Source organism: Pseudopodoces humilis, chromosome 21 (genome assembly GCF_049639895.1).
Source record: "Pseudopodoces humilis isolate 2021_Gansu_Grassland_sample_001 chromosome 21, ASM4963989v1, whole genome shotgun sequence".
Taxonomy (NCBI): domain Eukaryota; kingdom Metazoa; phylum Chordata; class Aves; order Passeriformes; family Paridae; genus Pseudopodoces; species Pseudopodoces humilis.
Genome location: NC_142220.1, coordinates 6,732,316 through 6,757,257, shown reverse-complemented (window position 1 = coordinate 6,757,257; position 24,942 = coordinate 6,732,316). Strand labels below are relative to the sequence as shown.

At 49.7% G+C, this 24,942-nt stretch overlaps 2 protein-coding genes across 6 annotated transcripts in view; one reads left to right on the top strand and one right to left on the bottom strand.

The window, feature by feature from the left end:
• The window catches only part of RECQL5 (RecQ like helicase 5), a 39,061-nt gene extending 30,641 nt beyond the window's left edge, over positions 1–8,420 (top strand). For 3 of the 5 annotated variants that reach the window (XM_088065469.1, XM_088065470.1, XM_014255915.2), the window contains exons 10-20: positions 187–286; positions 794–830; positions 1,661–1,719; positions 1,832–1,908; positions 2,384–2,477; positions 2,939–3,082; positions 3,504–4,162; positions 4,359–4,437; positions 5,257–5,508; positions 5,991–6,063; positions 6,142–6,490. In XM_088065469.1, the coding sequence (XP_087921595.1) occupies positions 187–286; positions 794–830; positions 1,661–1,719; positions 1,832–1,908; positions 2,384–2,477; positions 2,939–3,082; positions 3,504–4,162; positions 4,359–4,437; positions 5,257–5,508; positions 5,991–6,063; positions 6,142–6,263 (1,696 nt within the window). In that variant the 3' untranslated portion in view covers positions 6,264–6,490. Of the gene's footprint in view, positions 1–186; positions 287–793; positions 831–1,660; positions 1,720–1,831; positions 1,909–2,383; positions 2,478–2,938; positions 3,083–3,503; positions 4,163–4,358; positions 4,438–5,256; positions 5,509–5,990; positions 6,064–6,141; positions 6,491–7,921 lie in introns of those variants that run through there. The other 2 variants (XM_088065472.1, XM_088065471.1) reach the window with 2 other exon arrangements.
• Positions 8,267–24,942, bottom strand: part of MYO15B (myosin XVB) — a 36,195-nt gene continuing 19,519 nt past the window's right edge. The window contains 33 exon segments of the mRNA XM_088065600.1: positions 8,267–8,488; positions 8,769–8,909; positions 9,305–9,438; positions 9,921–10,054; positions 10,783–10,910; positions 11,267–11,415; positions 11,730–11,838; positions 11,977–12,054; positions 12,339–12,433; positions 12,680–12,810; positions 13,391–13,467; positions 13,843–13,919; positions 14,284–14,356; positions 15,196–15,256; positions 15,357–15,469; positions 15,713–15,873; positions 16,172–16,283; positions 16,415–16,556; positions 16,952–17,070; positions 17,281–17,399; positions 17,873–17,948; positions 18,187–18,246; positions 18,787–18,902; positions 19,484–19,691; positions 20,222–20,312; positions 20,429–20,618; positions 20,860–21,000; positions 21,337–21,433; positions 21,904–22,116; positions 22,673–22,767; positions 22,949–23,059; positions 24,420–24,507; positions 24,690–24,787. Of these exon segments, the coding sequence (XP_087921726.1) occupies positions 8,267–8,488; positions 8,769–8,909; positions 9,305–9,438; positions 9,921–10,054; positions 10,783–10,910; positions 11,267–11,415; positions 11,730–11,838; positions 11,977–12,054; positions 12,339–12,433; positions 12,680–12,810; positions 13,391–13,467; positions 13,843–13,919; positions 14,284–14,356; positions 15,196–15,256; positions 15,357–15,469; positions 15,713–15,873; positions 16,172–16,283; positions 16,415–16,556; positions 16,952–17,070; positions 17,281–17,399; positions 17,873–17,948; positions 18,187–18,246; positions 18,787–18,902; positions 19,484–19,691; positions 20,222–20,312; positions 20,429–20,618; positions 20,860–21,000; positions 21,337–21,433; positions 21,904–22,116; positions 22,673–22,767; positions 22,949–23,059; positions 24,420–24,507; positions 24,690–24,787 (3,959 nt within the window).

Here is a 24,942-nt window from a genome sequence, read left to right as displayed (position 1 = left end):
ACAAATGCTGTGAATTTTTGGAGTTCACTCACTGCTGTCCTGGTTGGGGAATGGTGGAGAAACTCAAGGTGAAGACATTCAGAAAGGGTGTGGGATGCATTGCTGGGGTGGCTTCCCAAACTTGTCCCCCAGTTAATGCTGCAGCTACAGAAATGCTTGTTCCTCTTGCTTTCCTGCTTTATCCAGGTATGATGAAGAGGGCAGTGGCAATTGGGATGAAGACAATGAGGAGCGTCGGAAACGGGAGTGGGACAACTTTTACAAGAAACAGATGAGTCTGCGCAAAGTAAGTTGGGCTCAGTTTTTAATGGATGCCCAGAGAACCCTCTTGCTGTGAGCTTGTCTGACAGCCATAAAGGCTTCCTGGCACTGATGACAGTGAATTAATTCACCTCGGTGTTGCTTGCTGTCTTTCACTTCTTGTACTTCTGCTTTTGCTGTGTTCTCCATATTCTGGGCCAGCCCCATAATAGGAAGAAATGCAGCTTATTCATGTGCTGGCTTCTCTGCAGTGCTAAGCAAGAGGAGCCTGTTGGTTTTAATGCCCATGGCAGTAGTAAAAACAGGTTTTCCCATTCAACCTCTCCTAAATATTCCTATAGCAGAGGTGAACTTTTGGCTTTGTTTCTCATTCTTTGTCTTCTTGGCCCTGTTTTGGCACTTTTTCAATACCTTTATAACTTCAGCTTTAATTTTCCCTGGAGCAGGGATATAAAACATGTCTTTTGTGCTTCTAGATCTGCATGTGTGTAGTAGGAATCGAAATGTTTGACTGATCTTTGTTTTCTTCCAGGGCAAAGAACCAGAAAAGGAAGATTTTGTTCCTCCAAGTAAATATCTTCTTTGATTTATAATGGGTTTTCTTTGGGAGAAGAAAGTCTTGTATTTTGCAGCTGTATGCAATTTGTACAGCATCACCACTGGAGGTATCGGTCCCTAGGCACAGAGGTCAAGCTTTTGGCTGTGAAAACTTGGCTGGCTGGAGGAGATGGAGCACAGCTTAGCTTTGGTTAGGGTGAAGATATGGAATGTATCTTTCTGAGCAACATTTCCAAATAAGCAAGAGAGAAGGAAAACTCTGTCTAACCTGACTACATAGTGTTGGCTATTTCTGCAGTGGTTATGCAGCAATAACAACAAAAAAAACAATAAATATTAGTATTACTATTACTATTATTATTAATAATAATAATAATAATAATAATAATAATAATGCTATAAGGAAACTGCTGAAAAGCTTTGCTGTTTGTAACTGTGCTGCTTGGGGCCCTGTCTGGCACTGTTGCAAAAGAACACTTGATAGGTCAGGTAACTCTATGCCTGATTTTTTTGGTTGATATTGTAGGGAACAGAAAAGATATTCCTAAGAGCCATAAAGAAAGGTTTTCTGAGGTGGGAAGATTCTGGAAAGCTGTTAGTCCTAAACTCCAAAGTAGATGGTCTTTATCAGAGGAAACATTCTCACTTTGCTTTCTGCCTACTCTTTTGGAGTGTGTAGCTTCTCCAGGCAGAAAGGGTGACCACAGTGTTCCTTGGGGCGACAGTGCAGGGAGGAGAAAGCCAGGCAGTCCTGGACCTGCACCTCCCCTTGACAGCTGAGATGTTCTCCATCAGCCTAGCCCTGCCACAGCTCCTTTCCCAAATTCCTCTCCTGTGGCAGGTGCAGACTGTCCCCTGAAGGATGCTGCCAGTAGGAGGATCTCCAAGCTCACTGTGAAGGTAAGTGATGATGCAAAGAGAACAAGGTTTCTGCCTGGCCTGTCCTTACTCCTTCAGGGCTGGAAGTGCAAGGAGCACTGTAGAGCATGTCTGAGTATCCCATGTTTCCTAGGGCCGGGAACATTGCTTGAAGATGCTGGAAGAAGCTTTGAGCAACAACCAAAAGACTCAAGCAACAGAAGGAAAACGGTATGGGATGATGAAAAAGGGGTGCATATTGAGTCCCTTAACAGGGCCTGCTCTTCCCTGAACACAGTTACCATTCTCAGGGAATGCTTTTTAAGTTATTTTGTCCAAGGATGTGGTTTCACTTAACAGCATCTTTCTGGCAGTGATATTGAAGATCAGACCTGAGGATTCCTGTGGCTGATTGTTACCAGCTTGGTTCCAGGAGTGGCAGTTCTTCCCTATCCCACAAGATGGGGATAGTGTACTTCTCAAACGGAGCAGTGGGCAAGAATCTTGATTTAAAACCGTTTTCATCACCTTTTCCATTCTCCATCAACTCACTACTACATCCCTTAGGATTTGACTGGAAGTTATCACTTATTCTTGCACCGGAGGGAGTGGATTTTGTATTTTCTGGGAGATACTCAAGCTTTAGTGTTCCCTTTGCAGATGCAGAAGTGTGTCTTGCCAGGAATCACCCCAGCCTGTGTTTCAGGTCAGACCCTGGTGCCTGTGCAGTGGAAATGGAATATGAAGCTTTCCGGACCAGCAAAATGGCAAATTCCTACAAGGCAGCTGTGCTGAAGAAGGTAGGGACAAACATCTACATCTGCTGCTCCCTGGCACGTGGGAGCTCCAGGGCAAATAGGGCAGAGTTTGTGTAGGAAAGGTGAAGGACAAGCTCTGTTTTGGCTTGGGTATCTTACAAATCTTTCTTCTTGATTTTGTTTGCAGGAGGGCCCAGAATCACCTCGGGTTCACATCTTAGTTGTCTTTACAGGCTCTGAAAACCTACGTAGCAGTGCAAGCTTATCCACATATGTTCTAGCAATACAGGGATTTGGGAATTCCTCAGGCTACTGCTGACACTAGAGAAGCCTTGGTTTAGGTTATCTGGTTGCCATTATTCTCTCTGAAGATGTTTCTATTCTTGAGACAGGTGCCTCTCCAGGACAGATATTTGTTTTGTTACTATGGCTTTTAGTATCTACAAAGGCAGAAATACATAAAGATTTCTGACCATTAGAAAATATTTCTGTTCTCTTTTCAGGTGGCAGAAATCAATAAAGCCTCCAAACAAGGGGAATTATTCTCAGTCTTTGGATCTTTGGGAACAAGTGGTAACAGCAATTTGGAAACAAAATCTGTGTCTCTACCAGAAGAAGACTTTGTCCCTGCATCCCAGGTTCCCTCAGTGAGTACTGGTGGGATAGACAGGAGGGAATGGTGTGTTTTGTCTGTCTGCATTTTTATAAATTTATTTTGTGTCCTTTCTGTGGCTACAACTGCATATTTCTATTGTAATTGCTTTTTCCTGTCTGTCACGTTGTTATTAGTGAATATAATCTGTGTGCAGGCCACAGTTTAAATATGTTCTTTCTCATCTTGCTCTGTCCAAGGATGCTGCCTTGTTTTCTTATTGCTGGCCTAGGATTTCCACCTAATCCACTTCCCTCACGTCTCTGTTGATGGATGCAATGATCAGTCAGATTTAGAGCCTCCCCCAGCTTACAGCTTCCCACACTGGTGTATTGTATGCAGAAACTTAGCTGCTTTCATGGTGCTGCACACAGGGATCTCACATCCAAAATTTCTTCTTCTTCCTGTCTCCCCAGTTCAAACCCAAGCGTGTGGGAGCAGGACTCCCAAAGAAATCCAGCTTGTTCCAGACAGCTTCAGAACTGCTGAAGATCCAGGAGGAGAGTGATGCAAAGCCTGTCAAAAAAGACTGTCCAAGTGGGCAAGACAACAGCAGCTACAGTCTGGAGCTGGACACTAGAAACCCTGTTCTCCAGAGGGAAGAAGCTGCAGCCAAAGCAGTGGATGAGAGTGCAGGGGCAGAACTACACCCAGAAAAGAAGGGGCAGCAACCCAGTCCAGACAAAAAAACTGCCCTTGGGGATAGTCCTGCTAAGAAGTTCAAACGCAGCAAGAAGCAACAAATGCTTGCAGAAGCAGCTAAAAAGGAATCACAGGATATTTCCAAATTCTTCTCCCTCCCCAAAGGTGCCTCTAAAGCCCAAAGCTGCAGTGTAGCAAAGGGAGATGGCTCTTCTGCAAGCACACTACCTCAGGTTTCTTCTCAAAGCATGTGTCAAGGGAAACCAACACCTCAGGAAAACAAAGGCTCTGGAGATCTGACTGGGCAGTTCCAGACAGAGAATAAAGAACTGAGAGAAACAGAAGTAACACTGACTGAGAGAGGGGAGAATTTTAAGACCCAGCAGGCTGCTGAATCTGAATTTCTTGAGGAAGAAATGGATGTGAAGACCAGGTAAAATCTCTACTTCTCTGCTCCCTGTGTTGTCCAGAGCCCCACCAGCCTTGTCCTGAGAACCTGTATGAGGTCTCTGGGTGAGTGAGGGAGACTCTTGCTTTACCATGCAGTCTCATGGCCACTGACAGTGAATGCAGAAATATTTTCACTGTGGAATGATTGCAATTGGCCTTCTCTCCACTCTTCCCACTAGTGTTACTGAAAATGTTGCAGACACTGAGCTACTTGTTGTTGGGGAAGGTGACAGTGGGAAGCGGCCAGGATCAGATGAGGTAAGACTTCAAAGAATGCCGATTTCCTCTATTTCTTCTGCTCTTCCTGTGCCAAATTTCTCTCTGGGAGTGACACTCCTGCTCTGACAGTGTCATTTATCTGGACAGGGCCCAGATGTAGTTGCAGCAGAAAGGAGAACCCCAGTTCTGTTGAATTTCTGGTGTTTCTGGGCCGTGCCAGCACCTTGGGCTTCAGTGGAGAGCTTCTCCTCCACTGTTCCCTCCTCTGTTCAACTCACGTGGCTGTGCCCTTGCTGGTGACTTGCCTGGAATGAGTGTCTCCACCCCCTGAGATCTGTCACTAACTATAATTAGGGAGCTGCTTTCTCAAGGCAAGGGCACAAGCACAGGCCAGAGACACACAGGACCACTGGGAAGTGATCCCTGCTCACAGCCTGCCTTGCCATTCATTCTCTGCACCACTGCAGTCTCCTTTCTCTTTCAAACTGAGCAGGAGTGTGGCTCTCCTGATGTGGCTGATTTTTCCTGAGGGATGTATTCTTAGCAGACATCCTGAGAAATCTTTAACTCACTTTTCCTCTGTAGGACGGGCTCTAGCAATTAGCTGGCCTAATAGAAGCACAGGGTAGTTCTAAATGTGATATTCTTTAAGGGTTTTTTTTCAAAGTCCCTTTGTGTGGGAAATAGTGTCTGCACAGCAGGTTAAAAGGAGTTATAGGGATTCCCACTTGGTATTCACTGGAGGGAGAGGCTGCAGGATGCTACAAAGATTTGTGTTCTTGGAAAGTGGTGGCTGCTTGGAAGGGCAATGCTGCCACAGGAATTGGTAGGTTTGGTTTCCTTCTGTCCCCTCTCCAGGATATGGAAAGTCCTGCAAAAAAGCGGCTCCGGACAGCGGCAAAATCTTCAATTCTGACCCAGCCAGAGGGCAAAAGTGCTGGTCCAACAAAGAAGAAGGTGACCTTTGACTCAAACTTAGCACAGTGTGATGAAGAAGGAAGCAGCAAGGCCATACAGCCAGTGACCAAAGGCACGTCCCTCAAAGAGACTGCAGACATCGTTGTCAAGTATTTGACCCCATTCTACAAGGGGGGAAAATTTGCTTCCAAGGTAGGATATAGCTCAAAGCCCTCTTTAGCAGAAGGAGAATTCATCTCTCTAGGGATTTGGAGCTCTGAGAAAGGGGAGATGATTTGGATCCCACCTTTTATTTCCAAGTCCTGTTTTAGTAACCCCAGGTGCAGCAATTCCCCTCTCCCACAAAAGGGGAGTGTTGGTGTGTGTTGGTTCCAGACTTCCTTGTGATTGTTCATATTTTCACATTAAACCCTGGCACATTTTTAACTCTCACCTGTGGAGCAGCAACAGCTCAGGTTCAGTGCTGGTGTAGTTTCCTTGGAGTGCCCTGCAAGGCAGGATTTGTGTGCCTGGGCTTCTCCAGCACTGCACAGACAGCTGTGTGTATTCAGTCTAGGAGTGGCTTGTGCTACAGCCAGTCTGAGCTAAGGGCAAAACATGGAAACAAACATGGAAATAGACTGGTGAGGTAACTGGTGTCTGCTTTCTGCTCTTTGTCTTCCTCAATGCTGCAGGATCTCTTCAAGGGCTTTGCCAGGCACCTGTCTCACTTACTGACCCAGGAGCAGAGTCCTACCCGCAAGACAGGTGGGTCTGGGGTTATTTCAGTGCCAGATGGGTTTATGGCTTTAGAGGGGGCAGATATCTTAAATATCAACTCAAAAGATGGTGTTTCCTTTCTTGTAGTGAAAGAGGAAGCACAGAGACTCATCAAGGAGTTTTTCAAAACAAGGCTCAGGTGTGAGAGTGAGGCAGACTGGGAGGAGCTGCAGAGCTGGGAGAGCTGATCCCTGCTGCTTGTTGGCTCTTCCTTTCCTGCAGCAGCACTACCAGGGGATGTGGAAGAACTCAGTCATGGAGGGTTTTATAAGACTGCAGAAATGAGATTTATTTTTCTTTTCTCCACTGCATTTTTGTTTACCTGTGTCCTTAGTGACACATAAGGAACCAGATTTTGTGAACTCATGGTGAGTTTCCCCAATAAATGGGGTGCTGAAACCCTCAAGGACCAAGAGTTGTGAAGTTGTACCTGCTGTGTTTGTTAGGGGCTGCTGCCTTGGATGTTCTGCACTGTCTCCAACCTCTACTACCTGCAGCAGTCTGGGCAGGGCTCAGACTTTCCACTTGGGATTCTGCTTTGGGATGGCACTTTGCTTTCTAAATGGCTCCTCCCCTTGCTCCCCTCCCTTATTTCAGTGTCACCAGTAGAAGCCTTATGCTACAAGTTTTCATGCTTTGCTCAGGGCTGCCAGTGACAAACTCAGTGTTTGAGTTCCTGGATGGAATATTGTCATTTGAAGGGCAGAGGAAGAACATTTTGTAATTACCATGGAGGTGGTTCTTGCTTTCTAGAGGAGGAGAAACTCAGATTATTTTTCTTTTAATATGAACTTCTTTAAGTTTGTCCAGTTCTGTCTGCCCTTTAATTTAAGTGATGATACTCTTTCAGTATTAACCTCTGCAACACTTCCAGCCTTTGCTTGTAATCCCTAAAGCCATATTTGCTCCCTGTGCCTCACCAAAAGTCTGCAGGACAGGGGGCAGTGCTGCTGTTACAGCTGGGTAAGGTTCTGCTGTGACCCTCAAACTGACACTGTGGTACCTCTGCTGCTATGTTTATATGGAGCCTGAACCTGATTCTCTGGCACAAGTCCTTCCTTCTGGATTTTTGCTGGGTTCTCCCTCTATTCCATACCTACAGGGGCTGGTGGCCTCAGGCTCTAGTGCTTCCAGAGGAATGTGCAGCCTCAGAGGCTGCCCAGGGGTTTGGATCACTGTATTCCACAGATGTATTTTTTTTAAATATTCTGAAGGGTAGATGCAGAACTGACAATAAAGCAATGTTACAACTGCTGTGGATTATTCCTGGAAGCTTTTTCTTATCATTCAGTCCCACAGACTGGTCAGAGGTACATTAAGCAGCTCTCAAAGGGAAGCACCTGCCAGCAAAAGTCTAACTGTGCATCAGGGCTTGTATTGAGCACCCTCAGATCTATTCCCCTTCCCTGCTGACAGTGACATTTTCCTCAAGCTTTGCCCATTACCTGCAGTAAAGTTTTCCCTGGTTAGATGTAAGATCTATCATATCATGCCTTCAGAACATCTCTGTGATTATTTTATTGCAATTTCCTAAAGGGCAGTTATGCCTCAAGTCATTAGAAGAGCTGTAGCAATAAAAATAAATTAAATACTTTTATACAACCCAAAACACTTCAGTATAGTACAAGTTCTGTTTGAAGATGCTTCCTCCATGGGCATGGAGCCACCATTGAAGTCTGACAGCTGCATGGCCATGACTGACTTCTTTATAGTGGAGGGAAGCACAGGCATATAATTATGTCAGTGAGAAATTAATTAACAATAAACTTCCTTACCATTGCAGCTCAATCTGTGCCCCAGTGTATGTGCCAATTGTATGATTAACACTGATCTGCTTTTCAATTAGGATGCTTTCTACAAACTCCTGCTTCATGAATCCTGCTACAGGACCTCTGCATTCAGAGACAAATCTGGCTCCTGGAAAATACCAGCAGCCCAGGGGACATTGCACAGTCTCAGCTGGGATACACAAATCTCCAGCAAGCACCAGGCTTTGCTCATGATAATTAATTCAAAACAGAAAGGAGGAGTTGCATGGTGTACAACTTGAAGGCAAGTGCTTACTTTGGGGTCAGCTGTTCTTTGCTGGAACAGGCTGTGTGTGGAGAGGCCCTTGGGGTTTGTTTGGCCACAAGGTGAACTGTTTCCAGGAAGTGCTTGGGGACTGAATGGCAGATCACGAGGGTTATGGTCACTCCATCAACAAACACTGTGCTGGCATTCTTAGAAAGCAGCTGGCTGAGGTCATGGGTGTCTTCTGGGATCTCCCAAGGACATGGGTCAGGAAGCACTGATCAAGTTCAGAGCAAGGGAAATAGTGCTGTTTTCCTTTGTTTTCTCCTCCTTTTAGGCTCTAGCAGTGCAACTCTATTTTATCCAGGATGGCCACAATTGTGTGGTACAGTTCTTTGGCCTGCCAAAACACAAACCAGCATCAATAACCCTTTGCCCCAGAAAGACCTGCTTCCCCTAATTAAATATCCCCAGAGATCACTTCCCATAATCTGCCATGTGGTGGGACCAAGCTGCACTTTGGAGCCTGGAAATGCAGTGTCCCCTTTCTCCTTTGGGACAGGAGAGAGGAGGAGCAGCAACATCCCTTAGCAGAGGCTCAGCTGGGCAGGGGAGTGCCAGCTGCACTTGGGGAATTTGGGAAGTGCCAGGAGGAAGCTACAGGTCCAGGCTGATCTCACCTGTGACAGTTCCACCCACATGGCCCTGGGGCTGCTAGGGGAGCCATAGCTGAGCTCCAGGCCGGGAAGGCCCCCATCAGAGATGGGCCTCAGGGTGCGCATCTTCTGCAGCTCCTTCAGAGGGATGACCTGGGACACCACCTGCGAAAGGGAAAAGCCACCAGCCACTCTCAGGAGCAGTGCCTACACATGAAACCATCTGATTCTCACCACAAGTCACCTCAAGAACCTGTTGAAAGCTGAGGGAAGGTCTGGGGCACAGGGTGGTGTGTGCTGCCCAGCACAGCCCTGGAACTACCACAGGACTGGGACAAACAGGAACGCGTTCTGCATTTAGTTTTACTGTGGCTCGTGCTTGTTAACATGAACTTACAAAAGAGCCCATAGCAGTAAAGCCTGTTCTACACTCTCTTGCTTGGGGCCAGTGCTGTTGTCAGAGTGGCTGTGATGCAGGGAAGTCCAGCCTCTTCATACAGAAGTTCTTCTGAAGTCACAGTTATTATCTTACAGACATCAGGGGGAATTGTCTGACATACCTGGGTGGTGCCATCCACCAAAATGATCTCCTCCTTGTTCACACCAAAGAAACAGGGCACAGGGACCATGTTATCACTGATTCTCTCCACTATGAAGATGGTGTAGCCAAAGAAAGGCAATTTCATCACGTGCTCTGGAAGACAGCAAAAAGTGGTCTCAGAGCAGCAGCTTTCAGCCAGGAATTTACTGCACCTGCCTGGGGTGGTCAAAGCTGCCAGTGTTCCCAAGATTTCCTACATTAAAAAGTAATAGTGACTACTTCTGTCTCCCTTCCTGGCTTCTGAGACTCAATTCTCAGCAGCTTGAGTGGATGTCCTGTCCTTTTCTGACCTGAAAACTATCAATTAAAACACAGCTTGTACAGAGCTCTGAAAATCTGAAAACTGCAAGCTCCTACAAGAGATTGTAGGAGTTGGAACTTCTACCATGATCACCATGCTTGGGAACAAGATCTAATCCATAGTGAGGAGCTGTCAGGGAATTCCATTCTCATGGCTCATTCCAGGCTCCAAGAATCATCAATAACCTCATGAATTGTCCCAAAAGTGATTTCAGAGCAGCTTCCAGAAACTGAAAACAGCTCATGAGGTGAGCATCATGAGGATGTCTCCTCACCTATGAACTGGATTTTTGCATCCAGTGGCTGGAGGGGCTGCCTTGTTCTCAGCAGTGTGGCCACGTGGTTGTGCAGAGCCTTGAGGCTGATGGAGGGCTGCAGGGTCTTTGGAATGTATTCCTTCAGTTCTTCCCTGTGCCAAAAAACAGATTCTAATTCAACCTCCTGCCCAGCTAAAATCAAACATCAGCCAGGGGATCAAGAGGAAGGAGGGGATGGGGCAACAATTTTCCACTGTAAATCTGGGAAGAGGTGGGGAGGGGAAGAGCACAACAGGTGATGCCTGCATTGGCTAAGGTGGAAGGAACCATCAGAGACAGTGAGACCACCCTTGCTCACAGAGAATTCAGCTGTGCACCACTGACCCATGCATGGAGAGAAATCCCTCCTTTCTGGAGTCAGCAAGAGCTTTTCAGTGACCAGCAGGGTTATGTCATTTCCCTGCTGCTGGAGCTTTAAGGGGATCTGATGGAGGCATTGCCTCAACTCCAAGTCAAAGCGCATAAGGAAAGGAAGGAGTGGCCAAGTACAGCTTGGAACTGCAGGAATGAAGGTTTCCAGTATCCAGGGACACTTTTCCCATTGGGCATCTCACTACAGATTTCAGGTGTCCAGGGTTGAAACCTCTGACACTTGTGAGAGAGAACAGAGGATTCACCCAAACCATGAGCTCATGCCTTTCCTTCTTGGCATTACAAATCCATGGCAATCAAATGAAATGACTGTGGCACCCTCATGACCCTCTCTCTTCTCCAGAACTGGACATTTCTTAATTATTCAGAGAGGACTTCCAGGTAGCTGCCCCTAATCCCTGTGGTGCCTATGGCCACCTCAGAGAGATCCCCTCTACCACAGACATACCTGGAGGGAGCAGAGTTCTGCTGCTCCATTTTGGCCCAGTGCTGGAGCATTGCCAAAAGGCCCACCTGCATCTCCATTTCTTTACTCCGGCTCAGCAGGATCCTCCCATTCAGGTAATCCCACAGCACCTGAGGGACAGCACAGCAAAGAGGCCTTTGTTAGACCTGCCAGAGGGTACAGGCAAGTCTGGGCAGTGCCAGGCTGCACAGACCCACATTCTGCCTTGCTGATAATGCAAAACAAAGGCTCTCAGCTCAGGAAGAGCCTGGGGAGCTGCACAGTGTGTGGAACAGCACTGCTCCAGGCTACAGCTACAGGCACAGAGCCTTCCTGGCATCCATAGCTTCAATGTTTAGTCACTCCCACAAACAGCACACAAAGCCTATCAGCCAGAGCCCTCCTGCTTTTTCAGCCCCCTTGGGACATTCCTGTTGGTTGGGACACCACATCTGTCCCTGCCAGGGAGGGTCCTGCTCTGGCTTACCTGTCCATAATGGACATCTGTGTAAATCTGGTTGTCAAAGTGCAGAGGTGTCCTCCAGATGAGCCTGCGCAAGGTGACAGTGACCAGCTTGTCCTCCAGCAGGTAATCATGCAGATACTCCTCCAATTTTATTGGCCTCACCATTTTACCTACATGACACAGAAAGAGGGTCATCCATCCCCCTTGGTGGAGAGGCTGGGACAGGAGCCTTCCTGTACACCTCAGTTCCACCCTGCCCTGAGACTCCAACCATCAGCCATTCCAAAGGGACATACTCCATTCAGGAACAAGCAACACAGCCCCTGAGAAGGATCAATCCTTAACCCTAATACAGAGGGAAACTCCTTAAGAGGACCTTCCCAGGAGCCAGCAAGGGTGGAGGGACTATTCCAAGCAGGAGCAGTGGTGCTCCCTGTTGCAGAGGCTGCTGGAAGAGAGAAGTTCTATGCTGGTCTCTACTTGCCAAGATTTTTGTCGTCACTCCTGATAGCAAAGAGAACAAAGTCCTGTATCTCTTGCTGTTCACCTATTCCCATCTGCTCACAGATCTCCTGCAAGAGCTCCTTGGCCACCTGAAGCAAGGAAAGAAGGAAATAAATACCATGACAAGCCCAAGAGCAGGTAGACACATTATTCCTTGTCAGATAAGGGATTTCTCTGGTGTGGCTCAGAGTCCAGAGCAATGGAGGAATTCACAGCTGGAAACTCACAGTGAATGTCCTGATCCTGGTGAGGTACTCCATGCCTCCAGGCATCAGCACCACCAGCCGGCGGGCACCGTGTCCCTTCTGCAAAGGACAATGCTCAGGCAGCAAGACATCCCAGCAGGGTCCCATCAGCCCCACACGTGCTTCTCCCTCTCCTTCCTCATCCCTGCCTTCCACTGCTTGTCCACAGCTCCTGCCTCTTCCCTTGCCCACTCCATGGCACTGCACTTCCCAAGCTCCTTCCACCCACATGCTCCATTTCCTTTCCTGGAACTGCCCCTGTCACACTGCACGTGGCACCTCCAACAAAACCTCTTCCCTCTCCCCCTTCCCAGCACCCACCCCACTCCCCTGCCCCTCCATACCAGCAGAGCCTCCATCTCCACAGGGAAAGGGAGGTGCCGACGGCCCCCGTACAGGAAGTTTTTGCGCAGGTTGCTCTGGCAGATCTTGGCTATATCTGCAGGAAAAGGAAAAAGCTCCATGTGCTGAGCCAAACAGAGCTAAACAGCGTGCCCTGTGGTGTTGGGTCATCCTGGCTGGGTTGAATTTAACTCCTGGTCACTGCTAGGGGAGCAGAGACTTGATCTCATCTCCCACCCTGCCAGGACACATCCAAACCATGACAGTGTCCAGGACAGAGGAATGACAGGATGGGGGGATTAGATCTGGAATATTTGCTTTACAGGGCACAAACAAGTCTTACCATGGTGGGTGCTGGATGGATCACTGCTGGCCAGCTGCAGGAACTTGGTGGCATAGGGCATCAGGATTTTGGAAGGCAGGAAGTACCCAGTGAGCAGGTTTAGGAGCAACCAGCCCCGCAGCTCGCTCTCCCTGCGGATCAGAAAGGACTGTGGGCACCTTGGGACAAGACAATTCCCGCTCTGAGCAGCTCAAAGTGAGCTTGTGCCCTTCTGAACACCTCTGGCAGCTGGCAGAAAAGGAAGTGTCAGCCCTTGGTCAGAGGTTTCTTGTGCTGAGCAAGAGATTGATTCAGTTATTCCAACAGCAAGCAAAGAAAGGGAACAATCAAGGCCACTCCAGTTCCACAGCTGCCACCTCACAGGACAGCGTGGGGCCAAGACAGTCCTTGCCTGGTGTTTACCAATTCCCCAAGGCTGGGAGGAGGAAATCAGGGCTCTGAGAAGCACCATAACCAGGAGCCACCAGGAACATTTACTGGTGCCCAGATAGATCAGCAGCCAGAAATATAAGGAAAAATATCCACTAAAGTGAAAATGCAAGATCCAGTGACTGACAAAATGTTCTGAGTGCTCAGCAGGAGCTTTAGCAGTTGCACAGCTGGGGACAAGCCATCATGAAGGGACACCCTCTCCCCTGGCCCTGGTGTCCCTGCAGCAGATGGTTCCTCTCCAGCTGTGCACACACAGGAGCTGGCAGTGCTGGTACTCACTGCTGAGGGTTGTGGGTGACCTGTTTGATGACCTGGCAGTAGATCTCATCGTGTAAGTTCTCCTTTTCCTTGCACCGCTGCATCCAGAGAGGAGAAAACAGCATCAGAGAGGGGATGAGAGCATCAGAGATGTCCCCAGGTCATCTCTGTGTCCTTCCTCTCCCAGCTTCAGAGCTCTGACAGTTTGGCTTAAAGTTTGGGCTTTGCAGCCTCTGGTCCCTAGAGCTATTTAGGCTCAGAGAAGGAGAGAGGAGAGCAAGCTGTACTCTCATCCAGACAGTGATATCCAGGGAAACTATTTACATACAACCCCTCCCCACAGTCTGTTTCAGCTCCCTTCCTCATGAAGGAGGTGCCATTATGGCTCTCCCTGCTCTTTTCCTTCCCAGCAAGGTCTTGGCCCTCCATTCCCATTGGTGCTTCTGCTCTTTTCCCAGGGGAAGCTCACAAACCTGAAGGATTTCATAGATGCATTGGACCTCAGCCTGGTGCTTGTGTTTTGGCTGATCTCCCATGAACTGCATCAGCGCTGCAAGGCAAAGCCTGGCCTTTAGTCTGAGCAGGGATGGTTCTGCCATGGGGCTGGCAGTGGGCAAGGAAATGTCCTGAAAACTTCTCTGCTGTTACAGGGCTTACACTGGACATGTGGCATCAGCCCAAAGCCCAGGAAGTGTTCAAGGTACTTTGTTCGAATCACCTTGTACTCAAGGCAAAGTCCCTTTTGCTGCAAGCTTTCAGCAAGCACACAGGGGGTTATGAACTGCAGAGATGCCTTAGAAGGGGCCCTCCTCACCCAGTTTCCACTCCCACTGAGCCCCACAATGTCTGTGTGTGCCCACTCTGACCACCCCACTGCCTCCCTCTGCAGTGCTGTGTCCCAGGGAGATCCTTACTCTGGAAGTTCTTTGTAGCCAGCTCGTTCAGCTCACTGTCAGAGTACTGGAGCAAAGATGCCTGGATTGGGACCTGCAGGGCCAGAATACAGGGATAAAGCAAGGCTGTGGATCACACAGAGCTGTGGGTCACACAGAGCTGTGGGTCACACAGAGCTGTGGGTCACACAGAGCTGTGCTCTGCAGGGCTATGGGTCACACAGAGCTGTGGGTCACACAGGGCTGTGGGTCACACAGAGCTGTGGGTCACACAGAGCTGTGGGTCACACAGAGCTGTGGGTCACACAGAGCTGTGGGTCACACAGAGCTGTGGGTCACACAGGGCTGTGGGTCACACAGGGCTGTGGGTCACACAGAGCTGTGCTCTGCAGGGCTATGGGTCACACAGAGCTGTGGGTCACACAGGGCTGTGGGTCACACAGAGCTGTGGGTCACACAGAGCTGTGGGTCACACAGGGCTGTGGGTCACACAGAGCTGTGGGTCACACAGAGCTGTGGGTCACACAGGGCTGTGCGTCACACAGAGCTGTGGGTCACACAGAGCTGTGCGTCACACAGAGCTGTAGATCACACAGGGCTGTGGGTCACACAGGGCTGTGGGTCACACAGAGCTGTAGATCACACAGGGCTGTGGGTCACACAGAGCTGTGCGTCACACAGAGCTGTGGGTCACACAGAGCTGTGCTCTGCAGGGCTGTGGGTCACACAGAGCTGTGGGTCACACAGAGCTGTGCTCTGCAGGCTTCACCACCCAGGATCCCACAGGCAGCACCAAAGAGTAGGGGACACCAATACTCATCCAGAGACCACAGGCAAGGATCTGCTCTTTGGTCATGTGGGGACAGAGCCAGAGCCAGAAGCAGTGCTGGAGCTGGGATTCTGGCTGTGGCCAGGGCGAGAGGCTGAGCTCACCTTGGTGTGTTGCACCAGGTCAGCAACACTCTTCTCAGCAGATGTCCCCTTCAGGCCCTGCCTAGACAGAGGAGAGGGAACATGCAGTCCAAGAAATACCCCCAGAAACAGCCTGGTCAGGCTACCCAGGTCCTGTTTGAGAAGGAGCACAGCCTACTCACAGGGACTGGGCCTCTCGGAAGTAGGCGATGGCGAAGTCAGTCATGGTGTAATGGTCACCAGCAGTGACTAACATGCTGCTGGTGGCTTCTGGTGTCAGGCTGAGGACAGAACTCTGCAGGAACACCACCAAACATCAGCTGAGGAACTGCAGTGTGCATTCTCAGCTGCCAGACCTCACCTGTGTATGGTGCCTCCCATCCAACACTGTGATGGATTTGAGTGTCTCATCTGCAAAGACTCATTATCTCCCCTCTGCTCTCAGAGGTCAGACACTACCAGAGCCATGGACCCACCCTGGCAGCTCCCACAGAACCCAGCCATGTCCCCTGGGTGCTCCTCCCCAAGGACTGCTCACCTCCCTGCTGGTGTTCCTGCTCTCTGGGGAAGCTTTCGTGCCCTTCCGCTGCTCTCCCCGTCTGTCCATGCTGGTGCTGAGGTAGTCAGGGGCAGGAGCCAGCTGCACCAGGCTGGTGGGGAAGAGACCACAGCGGCCACCGGTGGAGCCGAACTGCCACCCTGGAAAAGCAGCAGAGAGTCAGGAACCAGGGCAGCTGCTAAGAGAAATGGGCACTGAAGCTCTCTGCTGGCAAAGGAGAGCATCAGATTCACCAGGTTTTCCTACATCCTAAGGAAACATATATATATATATATATATACAACATATATTCCTGTAACGGAGGCAAATGGGACAAAGCTTGTCTGGCAGAGCTGGAGGCTGATGATGCCAGCCCACCCTGTCTTCCTCTGGTTCTGGGCACCATGGAGCCAGCAGGCCCTTGATCCTGGTCCTGCCAATGCCACCACACCCCCTCACCTGGCTCCACGCCCTGCATGGGCAGCAGCTCAATGAGGTCGCCCTTCTTGAAGCTGAGCAGGCTCTTGTCATCCACGATGTAGCTGCGCAGAGCCACAACATAGTTGGTGTCCTGGGGAAAAGGCCATGGCCAGGTCAGATCTCATCCCAAGGATGTGAAGGGTTCGGATCATGTCATCCCATGGACACTCTCGGGTTCATCTGGGAAACCACCTTCATTCCCTACTCCAGCTGCTGCCTCACCTGCCTCAGCTCCTGCATGAAGAGTTCCACCATGGCCTTGATGCACGGAGCCTTCAGAGAGTGCAGGATGAGCTGCTCTGTCTTCAGGGAGAACTCCAGGGAATGGCTGCCTTTCACCTCCACTGACAGCACATCTGCAAAGCTGGGAACACAGCGTGCTCAGGCTCCTTCTGCCAGAGCTTGGGATGCAGAGCGTGGGCATGGGAGCCCAGTCCAAGGACTGGGAATGGAGACACGCCTCAACATTCTCCATGCTGGCCTTCCACCAGCTGCTCAGGGCTTTCACCCTGAGGAGCTCCCTGTGGTGACACACACGGAGCTGATTCACACCCAGCACTCACTTGTAAGCAAAGCTCAAGGTAGGAAGGAAAAGGAGAAGCCAGACTCATTAAAATGAGGGTCAGTGAGTCACAGCTGGCCTAGGATAATCCTAGAGAGCACAGCACTCAGAATTTTCAGCTTCCCCATTCAGTTTGCCTCCAACACCCTGCCAGACACAAACTGTCCTCCTGCAGCAGCCAGGGCCCTTTTGCTCACCCATAGCTGCGTAGGATCTTGAGGTGCTCAGGATGGTATCCAGCTGCTTTCTCCACCTTCAGCAGCCTCATGCCCCGGTGAGAAACACCCAGGATCTGCACATCACTTCCCTTTTCACCCTGTAAGGGAAGTGCAGCACAAAGAATCAAGGGCTCCATCCCACCTGTACAGGAAGCACCAGGGAAAGGAGATGCCACACAAGAGATGTGAAACCCTGCAAGGTTTGGAAGGTACAGAATCACTGCAGTGTGGCCAGGCAGCGGGACAGAAAGGGTGAACTGGAGACAGCTAAAGCAAGCCCAGGGTCTGGTGAGAGAATTAAGACTCACCTGAACTGGGAAAAGGCGGGAGAAATAGTTGGCCCAGTTGTCCCGAGCAGCCACTACAATCCTCTTCTTTATCCCGTCCTCCTGAATGGACTGGGCATTGTTGCCAACTCGGAACTCCGCTAGCAGGGTTACAAAACAGTTACTTGCTCAGAAAGACAAAGGTGGCCAGGTCTCCCTCTTCCCACAGACTCATTCCCAGCAGTCCCTCTGTGTTCACAGCACAGCAAACCACGTGCAGAGTGGGAAGGACTCTTGCACATACCAGTCTGCTACTGGTTTCCATCCCTCTCTCCATGAACATCATGTCAGCTGGAATTTGAAACAAGTCAAAATCCTATCCTTGGGCTTCAGTTTTCTCTCCCCACTATAAACATTTCAGAACTAAGTTTTTCTGGCTCACAGAAATTCCAGGGCCATGTGGAATAAACAAACATTCCTCCACTGCACTCTACAAATGTGCTTTCCTGCAGCAGTGACAAACATTTCTCCTCTGCCCTAAGTACTGAGTGAAAGGCTTGGAGGCCAGTTTCTCATTCCAAACCAGAAACTGGGATGGGCACAGAGGGGAAGGGCTGATGGGGCTGTTAATTACTCAGCAGGTCTTTCATCTTGCGCTTCTCCTCCCTGGAGATCCGAAAGCTGGACTCAGAGAAGGTGTCACGGATGATCTGCAGAGGAAGGGAACAGAGAGGCTTCCACTGCAGAGGCCACACCTGGCTGTGCTGGAGCATCTGAGGCTGTTAAAGTGAGTGTCAGAGAGGAGTGAACAGGGACTGGACTGGATGGACCTGGAGAAGAGACTTGCACTGCTCGAGGTGGAGAAGTGAAAGTAACTTATGCAATGTAATTATGGAGTGTTTTGTCCCCTGAAAGACAACTGGCCTTGAGCCACACTCCAGTGCTTACCTGTTCACACAGCAAGTTCAGACAATAAGGGTGGCTGAAATTTTCTTTGGGGTAAAACACCTGCAAGAGAAGGGTAATAGTGGTGTTACAGATATTGCAGAAGCAGCTCCCCAGGGATGTTTTGCAATCCATATGCCCTGCTGCCAGGGAGGAGTGAGTTCATCTCCAGGGACAGACAGGGAGGAGACACTGTAAATATAAACAGAAGGAGTAAAGGACCAAAATCTGAGTGGCCAGACCAAGGGATGAGTTTAGCACACTCTCCAATACTTGATTTTAAATATTAATACTTGATATTAAATATTTGTACTATTTTAACAGGAAAGCAGCAGGCAACAACAAATTCAGTTTTGGATTTCTCAGTGGTCTACAGAGGAAGGAAAGAACAGGTAGAGAAACTGAGACACAGGTGTCAGTGAGGCAGAGCAGAACCCAGATTCCCCATGGCATGATCCCCTGCCTCCAACTCCTGTGTCCGTGCTCCCAGAATTATCTTTGTGCTCTTATCTTACATTGAGTGTCTATGACCAAAAAAACCACATTTTAACCAAAGATGGGACGAGTTCCCCCCCCAGCTACTCCTCAGATAAGGAACTGAACCTCTTTGCGCAGAAAAATTTTCCAGGCAGGGTCAACATAGGAAAAGCTGACACTGGCAGTGAGACTGTACAGCTGGGTCTTGATCCCATCATCGCCTGCCACTGTCACAGCAGAGTCTGTGTGGGGAGAAAAAGCAGTGAAGATGGGCTGTGATGGGTTACAAGGCCCTTTCCACCCACCAAAGACCAACCAGGAGAAAGGGGACAGTTCCTGATGGAATGTTCCAAACATTCTTAACGTGTCCAAGGTCTTCCAGGCTCAGCCTCCCTCTGAGAAACATTCCCTCATTCCTCAGCCTGTCTCTAAGATCCCTCCAGAGGTTTGTAAGGTGAAAGACCTGGCTTCCCATTCCTCCCTGGTCTAAAGTCCACCCACTATTGCCACTTGGATAATTATGCTGCAGGCAAACAATAAAAGTATTGTGAGCTGGACCTTGATAAAGCTGTAGCCCAATGGACCTTTCTATTTTTAGCTGCATTTTTCAGAAGGGAAGAGTGAAGAGCTGGGAGGTGCCACGCTGGAACTGTGACATCTCCCTGCTCACAGATCAGATTGCACCATCCCCCTGGCCTCACACAGCTCCCTCAGTCCCTGGCCCACTGGCTGATGCCAGGACCTGTGCCATGGCTCTCCTGGGCTGATTCCATTCCCTCCCTGTCCTGCTACCAAATCCCACATGGGGGAAATCAGTGCTCACCTTTCCCTGTGGATTCCTGCCTGCCTTGGTCCTCAGGTGTTGGCTGGGGAAGAAGGGGAGCACGAGGGGCCTGGGAAGCTGGTGGGGCACCCTCTGGTTTGAAGATGGACAGGAGAGGCAACTGCTTTTCCTTGATAGAGCTGGAAGCTGGCCCTGGCTTGGGTTTGACAGGTGGAGGTGTTTTCTTCTCCTGTGGCACAGGAGATGGCTGCAAGACAGCAAAACCCATTGAGCCAGTCGTTCCCTGCATTCCTGGGCTCTGTCCTGACAATCCTGTTCTAACTCATCCCAGGGCAGAAGCCCACCCCTGGAGCAAGATCTGTGTGAACAGCCCACCAATGCCTTTAGATCAACACAAAATCCACAGAGATGATCAACCAAACCCAGAGGACCGAGTATTTGAGATCAAAGCCTCCAGTTTGGAAAGGAAAAAACAATGTTAACAAGCCAAAGCCTTGGTACCAAATGTGGAGAACATAAGTTGCTTGGCTCCAGATCAGCCTTAAGCATCTCACAATAGGACTTGCTGCTCCAGAGCCTTTTCTTCAGATGACTTTACAGACTGGAACCCAGTCTAGGATGGGCAGCACCATGGTGTGAGCTCTCAGCTATCTCACAACCCAACGAGAAATCACCTGGCTGCTACTGCAGCACCAGGGAGATCCCAGCCTGCTGGAAACGGGATGAGCAGGCTCTCTCTGCTGAGCTCCTGAAGTAACCAGAGAGCAAAGAACTCACTGATGGCTGAGGTGAGGGGTTCATCATTCCCAACTTGGCCAGAGCTTCATTTTTGGGGTCATTCTTCTTTATAAATGGCTTGGATACTCTCCTGCAAGGGAACAGGGAACAGCATTATGGGGTTTGGTCAAAATGGAGCCAGGTGGCAGAGCTGAGATAGAGAACCCCCATCTCCCTCCTGCCCACAGGGGGATCCCACACTCTCACCTGATGGGCTGGAAGGGTTGGGGCTCAGGGGCTGGTCTGCTCTGGTACATTTTGATGATGTTCCCGATCTCATGGCTGGGTGCAGGACGAGACTCAGGCCCTGAAGACTTCACTACAGGTGGCTCTTTCTTTGGTTTTGGTGTCTCCATTTTTGGCTTTGGTTTAGGAGGCGGCAGAGGGGAAGCAGGAGCTATTGGGATGACAGCTTTAATCAACAGACAGCAAAGACACAAGAGAAATCCCTTTATCTCATTTGACCATCCCTTTCTTTCCCTCTGATGCTGACAGGCAATAGCCTGACATTCCTCTTTCCTCTCCTGTCAGATTCCCAGAACAGCCAGATCCTTTCTTCCTCTGCCTAAATCCTGACCTTATGCTCCTGGAAAATTCTTCCTTGTCAACCTTTGGGTCTCCACTGCACAACATCTTACCTGGCTCTGCTTTAGGGACAGGCTTCACTTCTTTCCTCTTCTCCAGCTCCTCTCTTTTCTCCTCCTCCTTTGGCTGGGGTTTTGCTGGAGGAGTCCAGGTTTTGCTAGGTCTGACTTTCTTTACTCGGGTGTGCTGCTCTCCTGCATAGAAAGGGGGACTTGAGCCAGTCAAACCCACACCAAAAACCTGGCACGGTTCCCACTCTTGCCTCAGTCAGCAAAAACCTTTTTTCTAGAGTGAGGGAGAATATGGCAGTCACAAGCTCAGAGATTTCTAGAACACTGGCTCACAACAGGTCACAATCTGAATTATAGCTAGCTGAACAAGAACCCCAAACTCCTGTACACACATCACCAGCAGCTCCTGCAGGGATTAGCTGGATTTCAGACAGGGAGACAAGAACACCTGGGCATGCCAGGAAAGCTGCAGAGCAAGATGTTATGATGAGTGAAATTCCCAAAGTGGCAGACGCTCACCCATCTTCTGGAAGTACTCTCTCTTCTGCTGGAAGGTTTCCTGAGGATAGTCATCATCCTCACTGCTGGAGAACTCCTCTTCTGTGTAGCTGTAATCCTGCAGACAGTGCACCACTCATTTAGCTGGCACCAGCCAGCAGTGCCCTTCAGCTCAGGGGTGATTTTGTCTCAAACTGTCCTGATCTAGATCCTCTCCACACCCAGGAATGTCCCAGCAGGTCAGTTTCTAACACAAAGAACCCTCAGCCAAGCACAGAGAAGAGGGATTATGTTAGAGGCCCAACACAGCTTGCTGGAAGATAAGGAACTCAGAGTAATTAATTCTCCTGGAGAAAAATTCAGCTTAACTGGAAATGAACTGGCCAACCCTGCAACCAAACCTCCACATAGCAAAAACCACTAAGGTTTGATCCTTAAAGACTCAGCAAGCAGAGTTTGGAAGGTCTCAGTATCATCAGTAAGCACAAATCTCTGCTCTCCTCTCTGCCAAACCACAGCCACACATGCAGAGCAAACACCAAACATGAAATTCAAACCAAATCCACCACGGCTGTTTGTTTCCCATACCGGCTCTTCTGCCTTAGCTGGTAGCTCTGGAGACCTTGATGGTGTTGCAGCAGCCTGGCTGCTGGAAGGTGTCTTGGGTTTTGGGACAGTGGCTGGGGCTTTTGCTGAGCTTGAGGCTCTTGGCCTTGAGTTCTCAAGAGACTTTTGCCACTTCTGCAGCTCCTGCTGCTGCTGCTGGGAAATGCTCATGGCTTGAAGGGTCATCTGCTGGGCCTGGGGAAGGAATTGCAATGTCCATGAGCTCTAGGCTACACAAACCCAGCCATCAGTCACAGGCTGTCCTGCTTTTTCACAGTTAATCAACACCAAAACACCCACACAGTGCACAGCAAATTTCCCAGTGTGTGGACAAGGGAGTCTTCTTCCACCTGGCCAAGGATGCAGAGCTCCCAGCACCCCCCAAAGGCTCAGCTGCCAGCCTGGGACTGCCATGCATTCACATGGCTTTGCACAGAAAGCAGAACACTGCAGACCTGCATCTGTAGCAAATCCACCCTAAAACCCCACAGGAATTACAGCTGTATCTTCTCAGGGCCTGCTCCCGTCCCTGCTCCTCTCTCACTGATAGTGCCTGAGTGTCCCCATGGACACAAAGGGGATAAAAAGAGGGTTCCCAGTTGTGCAGTCTTAAATAATCCCCACTTTTCACCCCAGCACGAGCACAGAGTGACACAGAGCAGGCCCAAAGAGGAGGAGAGCTGTCCTCCCCCTCCAAGGCATAAACACCAATGTGTGGCTCTTCCCCAGGTCCTGGAGCCCTTCCACTCACCATGAGCATGGCTTGCTGGTTGATAAAGGCTTGCTGCTGTGCTGCCAGCTGGCTGGGATCTACAGCTGGAACCACGGGCTGGGGCACCACCATGGCTGTGGGAGACAACACACACAGCTTTAAAAGCCTACATGTGAACATGAACATGTGAACAGAGTCTGAGCATCAGCCTGGAGTGTTCACTGAGCCCCTCACCTGACACTGAAATGCACAGGCTTCACTGACAGCCCCTCTTCCACCCCCTCTCCTCTGCAGTTACAGAAACACTGCTGTTACCTGGCATAGGTGCAACCCCACCAGCCCCTGGCATCATGGGCATGGCTGCTGGCATCCCCACCATGGAGGGCATGGGCTGGTAAACTGGTGTTTGAGTCATTCCAGAGAAGCCTAGAGGCAAAACACCAAAGTGCACAATGCTTTGGAGAATCCCAAATTAGAATATCCTGAGCAACCCCAGAGAACACCTCTGGTGTTCTCCATATGCACCAACCACAGCAGGACACAGCAAAACACAGATGGAAAAAGAAAACATAAGAAAAATGTGTGACCTGCCAGATTTTAAATAGCAGTATCCAGACTCTGTTTCTGCAGCCTAGCTTAGGACACCACCATTCTTCATGATTAAACTGATAAATAATAAACTGATAAATAATTCCTGCCTGTGTAGATCACAGATGGTTTCTCTTGAGAACTGGGCAAAGATCTCTGGGGCTGGGACTGTCACATATTGGTCTCTTTGCAGTGGGTGGCAAGGCTGGATGAACAATGAGCCCTGGCCTGGATGGCATTGTGTGTCATGGGGAGGAGCTGTGGGGAGAAAGGAATTCCTCTGCTCTCAGCAGTCAAGTCCCAGATGGGGTCAGGAGCAAATCCTGCTGAGTTTGAAGCCAGCAGAGCAAGAGGTGTGAGGGTCAGACTGGGCTGGGAGGAGTCAGCACACAGCACAAATCTACTGAATCATGATGTCCTCACCAGTGAGAATAGCCCTGGGATGCCATGGGAAGATCATCATATACCCCACTCATCTAAGAAGCCACATAAGTGACAAAGTGGCCTCAGGCCAGTGATTTGTAAAAGGGCTCATCATGCCCCAGAGCCTCTCCAATAGCCAGAAGTAGTCCCTGTCTCAGGAATGACTGAACTGGACATTCCCCACCTTTCTGAGACTGCTGGGTGTGTTCCTACCCATGCAGATTTGTCACTGCCATTAATATATTGGTGCTTGACTCCACCCTGCTGCAAATGCCACAGTCTTAGCTCCACAGAAATGAGGAAAAGTAAAGAAACCAAACACACAAACCAGAACCTCTTCAGGGTTCAGACTTACTAACCCAAGGAACAGTTACCAATGATGGGAAGTTCTGTAAGGATGTAGTAAGAGAGATTAAAACCAGCCCCAATAAAGGCACCAACTGCTCTGTGAAAGCATGGGGTGAATAGAATGACTTACAAGTATTTGTCTAGGGAAGAGGTTGGCTGGGTCAGAAACAAGCTACCTGCTGCCTTGACTCCAAGACCAGATCAAAAGAGAAATTAAAAGCCCAACAAAGTTGTTCCCTTATCTAACACCTTCTTCCAAAGCATCTGTCTCACCTGGGGGTGAGGAGTGCAACCTACGCTAGAGCCCAGTGCTCTGCATGAACCAGCTGAACATGCAATAATTAGCATTTAAGGGGCTCCCTGACTTGTGCTCACTGAAGGTCCTGTGGTCCCAGGTGTTCCCAGCTGTCCCCATGCCCTTACAGACCTGTAGAGGGAAGGATTCCTCTCTGTGTGGGTCCGATCTTGCCACCTCCTTTCATGCGTCTGGTGAGAATCTCTCTGTTCTCCATATCCTGCATCAAAATAAATCCAAAACAGTTATCAGAGCTCAGAGAGACAGACTTCCCAGAGGGACAGACATTGAAATGCATGTCTGAGCTGAACAGGGGCAGTGAATATGCAGGAAAAGCTCGAAGGACTCACAGGGACAGGAAAGCTGCAGACAGAAGGCAGGAGGGAATATCAGGGGACTTACAGATACTCTGGAGCCCTGATGTAGCACAGGGCTGAAGAGATCATCCACATAGTGATCCAAGCCTACAGGGGTACTCAAGTCATCTCTAAACCTTGAATCTGGGGGCAGAAAGAAGTCTGGTGACAAGGCAGGTAAGAAACATTCCCCTGCCTCCAGTCCCTTTAGTCATCTTTCAGAAGAATCACCTGATTCCCCCTCTGCCCTGATGGGCTGGGCCCGTCTGGCCCTTCCCAGTGTCAGCCACAGAACTGGG